This window comes from Pan troglodytes, chromosome 12 (assembly GCF_028858775.2).
Source record: "Pan troglodytes isolate AG18354 chromosome 12, NHGRI_mPanTro3-v2.0_pri, whole genome shotgun sequence".
In the NCBI taxonomy this organism is placed as follows: domain Eukaryota; kingdom Metazoa; phylum Chordata; class Mammalia; order Primates; family Hominidae; genus Pan; species Pan troglodytes.
Window position 1 is genome coordinate 27,049,493 of NC_072410.2, and position 10,098 is coordinate 27,059,590.

A 10,098-nucleotide genomic window follows, 5' to 3' on the forward strand; every position below is an offset into this window, starting at 1 on the left:
CCCACAAAATGCCCCAACTTGTCCCATGAAACAAAGCCCAAACGAAGACAAACAGCAGAAGCCAAGCTGCTGCTTTGACCCGACGAATTTATTGAAGAGAGCTCTGTCCTTCTCCCTTCTACCGAGAAGAGGCGGCTTGCAGGGCTGGCACCTGTCCACACCTGTCACTGGGCCTTTCCCTGGGCTAGGCTGAGTGGGAGCAGATGCCCTCATCCTATGTCGGGCCTGTGCAGGAGCCATCACACCACCTTGTTGATGATGACACCTAGTTCTTCAATCTCACACTGGACTTCATCCCCCTTCTGCAACAGAGCAGGCCATGAGAGTGTCAGCCCTTCCGTCAGATACACATACACAAGCCTGTACTTCTCAAGTCTGAGCCAAGCCTGCCAGCCCTTTGGGGCCCTTGCTCTCTTTGCTTTTCACTAACCTACCTTGAGAAAGACAGGAGGTTTCCTGAATACACCGACACCTGGGTGGGGGGGGTCCAAGTCAGGTTGACATCCCCTGGGTAAAAGGTAACAAACCTGGAGCAAAGCAAAAGGACCCGGTGAGACCAGGGGCTGGCTGAGGTGGCCACAGCCAAAGGTGGAGGGCTCAGGTCAGCCTCCACATGTGTGGCAGGTGGAGCGGGGCTGGCAGGATAGCCCCTGTCATTCACTGGGACACCCAGGCTATCAGGTCCTCTGTCTTGAATACCATCTGGTTGGTGGTGCTGCTCTGGACCACTTCCCCATTCACTCGGCAGCAGATCTTTAAGTTGTGTGGATCTGAAATGCAAAGATGGTACCTTGGAGTTATCCCTTTTCCCCTTCAAACCCCCCAGTATTTTACAAACACAACTATACGGGTGCTTCGTGACTTGGCAGGTGAAAGGGCTTTAAAGTGCCCACATTGACTCAGTGCACTATGTTAGAACTTTCTGTATAGACATTGGCCTTCTCAGGCCTCCCCGCATCCCCACCAAGAGCACCAGGCAGTAGTCACTTGGATGAGTTGAGAGGATGTTGCAGACTCTGAAGGAGAAGAGAAAAATGGCTAGGGTTTTTGCCTTGAAAAAGGGCATCTGTCTACAGCATAGGAAGATACCTGTAGATACAAAAATGACTCCCGGGCAGGGTCAAACGTGGTGGCTCACACCTGTAATCATAGCACTTTGGGAGGGCAAAGCAGGTGAGATCTGATTAAGCTCAGGAGTTCAAAACCAGCCTGGGTAACGTAGTGAGTGCTTGTCTCTATGCAAAATAATAAAAACATTAGGCATGGTGGTGCGTGCCTGTAGTCCCAGCTACTCAGGAGGCTGAGGCGGGAGAACTGCTTGAACCGAGGAGGTTGAGGCTTCAGTGAGCTGGGATTGGGCCACTGCACTCCAGCCTGGGTGACACAGTAAGACCATGCCAAAAAAAAAAAAAAAAAAAAAAAGACAGCATCTATAAAGCAGTGAGGCAATGGTTCTAGCCAGGACAGAGAAGCCTCGTGTACCGGATGCTGGCAGGGGATGGATTACTGTAAGAACATCCTGGCTAACCAGCACTTTTAACTGTTGGTGTTGGTCTTAGTGTTCTACCACCCTTAAGTAGAGCAGCTGAAACACAATTTAACTTTGCTGAGGACTCTGTGTGGGTGCTGTGAGGCACTGGGGTCTTCGGTATCCTGGCATGGCTGGCCCATGTGGACACCCCCCACCTCCACCACAGTTGTGGGTGGCTGTGTGTTAAGAGGCTGCGCTCTGCCCTCTGGCACACTGCCTCCAACCTGGCGCTGTCCCCTCACTGTGTGTGGTCAATGCTGTTCTATTTCCACAGTGGCTGGGTGAGTCACACTGGCTTTCATCTGTAGTGTGGAAAATGCCTGGGCCTTGCGATAGCTATGCTCCATGATGCTCAACTTAGATTATTTCAGATGGTGGCAGCCGCAGGAAGCCCGATCCACCGATCAGCTCAGTGTTCTTTGTAATTTACTTCACGCATGCAGTTTCACATCCTCTGCAGTTGTGTTCCCTCTAGGGGGCTTGGGAAGGAAGCCCATGGGAGAACTCGTGGCTGAGGATAAAAGACTTTCCCTGTATGGAGTCAGCAGTGAAAGGGCAGCCAGGGAGGGCAGGTGCCACATGTACCTGAACCCGTGCTCCTCCCTGGAGGGCTGTTCATCTGTGCAATGGTAGGTACAAGGGGGCAGGGACCAGGGACCTACCTGCTACACTGTCCTTGGTCACCAAGGCAGGGCCCAGAGGGCAGAAGGTGTCGAAGGTTTTTCCCAGCAGCCACTGTTTCCCATTGCGTCTTGTTAGGCAGTCACGAGCACTCACATCATGAGCCACAGTGAAGCCGGCCATGTGGGCCATGGCATCTGTGGCCTATGGGGGCAGGGGATTTGGCCATACAGGAGGATAGATCATGGGTGACACCAACACCTGTGGCAAGGGATCTCAAAGCTGTTATCCCATGTTAGTAGCCAGAGCCAGCCAAAGGTGGGTGAAGGGAAAGGCAGTTTCAGGGAGCAAGGAGGCTGACTGCTTCCTAGTGTCAGGGACAGCTGGCACCATGTGTTGGTGAGCGAGGTCAGAACTAGGAGAGGCAGGAGCTGGGGACTCTGCTGCACTCTGGCCTGGGAGCCCACCCTTTCCACTTCACCTTGATGTGCTTGCCTTTCTTTCCAATGACCACGGCCAGCTCCACTTCCCAATCTACCTCCTGTAGGGTGGGAGAGGAATAGTGAGCCACAGTGGCTTTGGGGCCCATTAACTATGCTCAGAGGCTGTACGCCGTGGATCTCTGTCAGTATGGCTTGGCTGCCATCCCATGTTTGCCATCACCACGAACCAGAACCCAGTGAACGACAAGGGAGGTGTGACTTGTAGACCCATACATTTTGGGCAGTGGCAGACAGCATCATGGGATGCAGGCACAGGTCCCCACACCATTGACTGCAGAGGAGCAACACGTGTCCAGGGCACTGAGTTTAAAAGTCACTCTGGATACTTTTAACAAAGGATAAATACGAAGTAATATCCCCTAGCAATATGTAACCTTACTGTGTGTCAGGCACTATTTTAAGTGTTTTAATCTATTAACTCACTTTAGTAAGAGAAAGATTGACATCCCACAAAGGACTTGAGTAAGCAATTCACAAAAAGGTAACGGACATGGCCACAAAACATGAAAAAATGCTCAGCCTCTCCCATAATCCATAAAATACACTATAAAATAGATATAATTTGGCCTTTAAAATTGGTGGCTCTTTCTAATAATAACCAGAGTTCGTATAAGTACACCTGACATCCAGATGTTGGTCTCTAATACCACTCCCCAGTAAGGAGCACCGGGTTCCTTGGTCCAAGACAGACAGTACATGATGAGCCTGGAACGTCTTGGCCAGAAAGCAAGTATATGCTAAAAGCTTGGGGATGGAACAAACTTGAAGGTCCCTCATTGGCCAAATTGAGGTCACCTGAAGAATGTAAATGATGGATTACAACCAATTGAATAAAAACAAAAAGGAATTCACAGTGATATTGAAGACACAGGAATAAAGAGCGAGGCAGCTTTTTTTCTTTTTTTTTTTGAGATGGGAGTCTCACTCTGTTGCCCAGGCTGGAGTGCAGTGGCGCGATCTCGGCTCACTGCAAGCTCCGCCTCCCAGGTTCACGCCATTCTCTCACCTCAGCCTCCGGAGTAGCTGGGACTACAGGCACCTGCCACCACGCCTGGCTAATTTTTTGTATTTTTAGTAGAGACGGGGTTTCACCATGTTAGCCAGGATGGTCTCGATCTCCTGACCTCGTGATCCGCCCGCCTCGGCCTCCCAAAGTGCTGGGATTTCAGGCGTGAGCCAACGTGCCCGGCCAGGCTTTTTTCATAGAAGAATGCCAGTTAATAAAAACTGCATGATTTAGAAAAATCATTGTTCTTGGCCGGGTGCGGTGGCTCATGCCCATAACCCCAGCACTTTGGGAGGCTGAGGCAGGTGGATCACCTGAGGTGAGGAGTTCAAGACCAGCCTGGCCAACATGGTGAAACCCCGTCTCTACTAGAAATACAAAAAATTAGCCGGGTGTGGTGGTGCATCCCTGTTATTCCAGCTACTAGGGAGGCTGAGGCAGGAGAATTGCTTGAACCTGGGAGGCAGTGGTTGCAGTGAGCTAAGATGGTGCCACTACATTCCAGCCTGGGTGACAGAGACTCCATCACAAAAGAAAAGAAAAGTCATTGTTCTTCATCCCCCAATGCAATAATGGATTCAGTAAGGATGACTACAGGATCCTTGGATGAGAATCTACGGGGCAATAAGATGGTTATGTGATCTCAAACTACCACATAGATTGCTTGTTAATTACAAAAATGGAAATGCATCTTCACAATGGAGGGACTTAGTGAACGTCAGCTAAACCAAGTGGTCAAATTCTGGGATGCAATGGGAAATGTATAACATCTTTGTAGATCTCTTGATAAAAATGCTTACCCTGACACTAATCATGAAGAAACAACCAGACAAACCCAGGATGTGAAACATGCTATGAGACAACTGGATTCTTCAAGGAAAGGGCAGGGGGGATTGTTTGAGGTCAGGAGTTGGCAAACTATGGCCAGCTCACCATCTGCTATAATCAACTTTGACTGGAAACCCATCATTCATTTCTGTATCTTCCCTGGTGGTTTTCACACTATAACAGCAGAGTTGAATTTTTGCAAAACAGACCATATGACACTCAAAGCGTAATATTTACTAATTGGCCCTTGATATGGTTTAGCTCTGTGTCCCCACCGAAATCTCAACTTGTAGCTCCCATAATTCTAACGTGCTATGGGAGGGACCCGGTGGGAGATGACTGAATCATGGGGGCAGGTCTTTCCTGTGCTGTTCTCATGATAGTGAATGGGTCTCACGAGATCCGATAGTTTTAAAAATGGGAGTTTCTCTGCACAAGCTCTTTTCTGCCTGCTGCTATCCACCTAAGATGTGACTTGCTCCTCCTTGCCTTCTGCCATGATTGTGAGGCTTCCCTAGCCACGTGGAACTGTAAGTCCAATTAAACCTCTTTCTTTTGTAAATTGCCCAATCTCGGATATGTCTTTATTAGCAGCATGAAAACAGACTAAGACAGCCCTTTAAAACAGTCTGTGGAACCCTGTTCTAGGTTAAAACTACTAAAGAGATATAACTGAATACAGTGTGTGCCCTTGGTTGATCACAGAGCAACAAAGTAACCAAATTAAAAGTCATCTTTGGGGCAATTGGATTTCATATTAAATATAATTCAAGTTAATTTTCTTGGCTGTGATAATGGTATGGTCATGCAAGCCATTGTCCTTATAAAATGTCTATTTCAGTTTTTATGACTATATTTGCAATGTGTCACCCCAACCCCTGCCAAAAAAAAAAAATGTGTGTTTGCCATGTGAAGGGCAGGGAGAGGGCAAGGGAGAGAAAGCAAATACAGCAGATGTCTACAGTGAAACCAGGTGAAAAGTATATGAGCGTTCACTGTATTATTTCAGCTTTTCTATAATTCCCAAGACATTTCTAAAATAAAAATTTGAGAGGAAAATTAACCAGTGTTAGTAAAGGTATATACACTAACGGTGGATGTGTAAGTTGCTTTTACAATTTGCTTAAAGGACAATTGGGAGATTTTCTCAAGAGTTTTGAAATACTGCCTGTAGTTTGATAATATTCAAATCCTAAGAGTTTATTCAAAGGAAATAATAAGGCCGGGTGTGGTGACTCACACCTGTAATCCCAGCACTTTGGGAGGCTGAGGCAGGCAGATCACAAGGCCAAGAGATTGAGACCATCCTGGCCAACATGGTAAAACCCCATCTCTACTAAAAATACAAAAAGTAGGTGGGCGTGGTGGCATGCGCCTGTAGTCCCAGCTACTCAGGAGGCTGAGCCAGGAGAATCACTTGAACCCAGGAGGCGGAGGTTGCAGTGAACCAAGATTGTACCACTGCACTCCAGCCTGGCAACAGAGAAAGACTCTGTCTCAAAAAAAAAAAAAAAAAAAAAGGAAATAATAATATATTAATGGACATGCAAAGTCTTTTCTACATAAGGATGTTCACTGCGACATTTATTTATAGAAACCAAAAACTGGAGACAAGTATCCAGCAGTAAGGTACTCAGGAATATAAACTACCTTGTACATCACAAAACTCCAAGGTAACCTAAATATGTCAGGGAGCATATTTAATGGCATGAAAAAATGCTCCTGATGGAGTCTTAAGTAAAAGGTAAGTATATGTACACTATAAACATATACAGGAGTGGAGAAACACTGGGAAGGTAGACAGAAAAACATTAATATTCCGAGCCATGGGCAGTGGGATTATGGGTGACATAATTTTTTAATGTTTATCTCTGTTTTATCTACAGTGAAGGTGTATTGCTTTTGTAATCAGGAAAACACGTACATTAACTTTTTTTTTCCAAGGCCAGTGTTACTACTGTGTGTATAATCCTGTAGAGTTTCTGTTGAATGCACTATTGAGCGAGAGGTGGCTCCAGTAGGCTCACTACTGAGCTCAGAATGCCCTTGTGATGGGCCCAGTGACTAGGGAGGGCAGTGGGGAGACACTGACCTGGCTCTGTGGTGGGAGGACCACCTCATCATAGGGCCCCACGATGGAGCTGGCAAACTTGCTGAAGATGATGGGCTCCTTGGGCACAGGCACGTTCTGTTCTTTGCAGTGGTCCACATAATTCATGCCCACACACACCACCTTATCTGGCCGTGTGACTGGAGCCAGGAAGGTTACCTCCAACCGTGGTAGGACTGGCAACTGGGCAGCCAAGGCTCTGTAGAGACCAGAGCAGGTGAGAGGGTCTGGCTGGGAACAGGTGGGCAATCCCGGGCAGGCTGGGCAGATCCTGCAGCAGCTAAAGATTTTGCTTTTTGAAATCTATTTCCTAGCTCTATCAACCATCAGAGTCATTGTGAAAATCACTGACTATTGTCCTTTGCTATCAGAGCAGGGCTTTTATTTATCCAGTGTTGATTTCCTCTCCCCCTTAGGTAACTCATGTCCATGTAAAAGATACAAACTGGAATACATGGAAAGGTCTCCCTTTCCCCTTCCGGTTACCCCGTTCCCCTGGCTCTTCGCAGCTACTCTATGGATATTCTTCTCCCACCCTTTTGTATGCAAATGATAGCATACTATTTACATCTTTTAAAAAAACAACTGACTTTGGAGATCTCTGCTTAACAATATGTAACAATACATAGAGAGTGTCCTCTTTATTTCTTGTGGCTGCATATTACTGCTCTATAGAGATATACCCAAGTCCCTAATGAGGGACATGGAGGTTTCCAGTCTTTGCAGAAAATGGCAATATGGGAACATACTGTTAATACTGTGAGCTGTGAAACATTTGTATTTTTTTCCATTTTAATAGATGAAAATGACATCTTAAAGTATTTTTAATTTATTGTTCATCAGCTCCTTAGACCAGATTCTATAGGAGTCCAGGCTTCAGGGACACTCTCACCTAATCTAGTCCAAACCCAGGAACCAAGTGTCTTATAGAAAACCTCCTTGCAGTCCTCTCTCCTTGTAGGAGCTGGGAGTCTATATCACTCCCCCAGCTGCATAAGATGCCTTTTAGGACCCCCGGGCCCAGACCCATCAGTCAGTCCAGGACTTCATTCCCAGAGGAGGCAGCGTGATGAAGTATAGAGTCCTCATTCCAGCACCACATGTATGGCCTTGAAATTAATCACCTCCCCTAGCTCTCAGTTTTCTCCTCTGAAAACTGAAGATGTTATTATATAAGATTTCTAAGGATCTTTTAAGAGAATGGGAGAAAAGGAAAGGTGGGGTTACTCTGCTCCCTTGCAAAAGAGCTACCTGCTGGTGCTGTTTTCCAGAGAGGGGAGGATGTGGGGGGACCAGGGCAGCTGCGTCAGGGCGATGCTGCCCACTTACTTACCTTCTTGCCACTGAGAGGGTGGCCTCTCCCTGCTCTAGGAACTGCGTCATCGTCTTTGGGAGTGTGGGGTCAAAGGCATTGAGGTTGATAATCCCTCCACCATTCCCTGTCTCCAGGCCCAAGTGAGGCCCCACCAGGTGGGGTGCCCAGAACTGCACTAGTCTCATGTCTCTGGAGGGTTGAAAGGGCCACTTCTGAGCCTGCAGCAGAGCTGTGAGTAACCTTCTTCTACCAGACACCAACATCAGAGCCTGCAGAGAAAAATGCAGGATCCAGGAGACGGAGGATCCCAGAGCCATCATCAGGATCCCTGAAATTCCTAGGGGTATATAGCCCAAGGCCCTTTGCCCCATCAACCGTTCCCTGCATACCACACGGGAAGTGGTCCAGGCTTGTATTTTCCCTGCTATACTTCATAAGGTGAAACTTTTCTAGAGGAGCAACTACTACATGCTACGCAGTAAGTCCCAGGGATTCCAGCGTTCCTTCAACCAGTGCTTTCTGAAAGTTCCCACTGTGCTTGGCTCTGCTGTAGGTATTGGGGAAACAATGTAGGTGAAACTCAGCCCTGCCATTCTCCCTGCACAGGTCACAGATGTTAACAACTGACGTAAGATTCAGCTATCAGGACTAATGCTGTGAAGATGGTCAGGGGCTCTACCCTTGTCTAGTTTCTGGAGGAAGTGATGTGAGCTGAGCTGGGCTAAATGAGCAGGACCAGGAATTAGCTGGGTGGCAGCCCAGCATGGGCAAGTGATGCTGGTGAAACTGGCTTCACAGTGGCCATAAGCAATTTTTTAAATGCTATTTTGGTCCTGTTAACCTCCAACTTAAAACGGTTTCCACTGCTCACATGATCAAGCTAGAACCTCTACCAGGCTGTCCTTGTCTTCTAGGAGCAGCGCCCCCACCTGCCTCTCCAGATAATAATTATTTCATTTCTCCTGATAGAGAACAAGTTGCCTGAGGGAAGAGGCTGCAGACAAACAGCAAGGTCTGGGCCTGACAGCCATCACTTGGTCATCTCCTCCCTGGATCCAGGGCACATGTCTGTCTCTTTCACTGCCCAGCACTGTGCCTGGTGCACAGAAGGCTCTCAGTGACTTTCTGCTGAATGAACAAATAAGTGACAGAAGCAGGGGCTTGACATTTCACTACTTGGGAAAGCTTAGTGCTTGTTAACTTTGGGAGACATGGCTGTGCCTTTCCTCCTCAAATCACCTAGAAAGTATCCACAAGGGCCAGGTGCAGCGGCTCACACCTGAAATCCCTAGCACATTGGGAGTTCGAGGTGGGTGGATCACTTGAGGTCAGGAGTTCAAGACCAGCCTGGCCAACATGGTGAAACCCTGTCTCCCCTAAAAATGCAAAAAAATTAGCCAGGACTGGTGGCAGGCGCCTGTAATCCCAGCTACTAGGGAAGCTGAGATACGAGAATCACTTAAACACAGGAGACAGAGGTTGTAGTGAGCCAAGAACATGCCACGACACTCCAGCCCGGGCAACAGAGCAACTCCAAAAAAAAAAAAAAAAAAAAAAAGAAATTATCCACAGAGCTCAGGTCCTATTTTGAGTCCAAGGCTCCACTTAAAGACAAACACTATTCTCTTGTTTTGTTCTGAATCCAATTCTGGCCACTATTCCTTACCACATGGTGCCTTCCCTGAATGGTTCCTTGCTCTTACAACAAAGGCAGTTTGTATTGTACAGCCTTCTATGCCCAAAAATGTTGAGGCAGCTGAGCCCCAGACTCTTGGTCCTCACCTGGAGATTCAATCTGCCTTGTTCAGTGAAAGACTCATTAGACTTAGGTCACCACTGTTGTGGCCCGCCAGTTTGACTAGAAAACCGAGGGTTTTGACTTCTCTGCCCTGCTATCTTACACAAGCACCAACTGTGCCACTGTCAAAAGGCTGTTCGAGCCAAAGTGCACACACTCAGACACCCCACATGCTAACATAACAGTAACTGCTGCCGCTGAATGCCAACTATTAAGTGCTCTACCTACAATGTCCGATTTAATTCTTTTTTTTTTTTTTTTGAGATGGAGTCTCGCTCTGTTGCCCAGGCTGGAGTGCAGTGGCACGATCTTGGCTCACTGCAAGCTCTGCTTCCCGGGTTCACGCCATTCTCCTGCCTCAGCCTCCCCAGCAGCTGGGACTACAG

The 10,098-nt window shown here is 47.6% G+C and overlaps 1 protein-coding gene across 1 annotated transcript; it reads right to left on the minus strand.

Annotated features, from left to right (window-relative positions):
* Positions 1–67: 67 nt before the first annotated feature.
* On the minus strand, positions 68–9,443 carry LOC739847 (fumarylacetoacetate hydrolase domain-containing protein 2A). Its single transcript, XM_024354525.3, is given in 8 exon segments — positions 68–302; positions 435–476; positions 479–527; positions 662–770; positions 2,194–2,356; positions 2,634–2,693; positions 6,582–6,798; positions 7,933–9,443. Coding segments are annotated over 8 exon segments (1,056 nt in total). The 5' UTR covers positions 8,286–9,443; the 3' UTR covers positions 68–239.
* Positions 9,444–10,098: the final 655 nt, after the last annotated feature.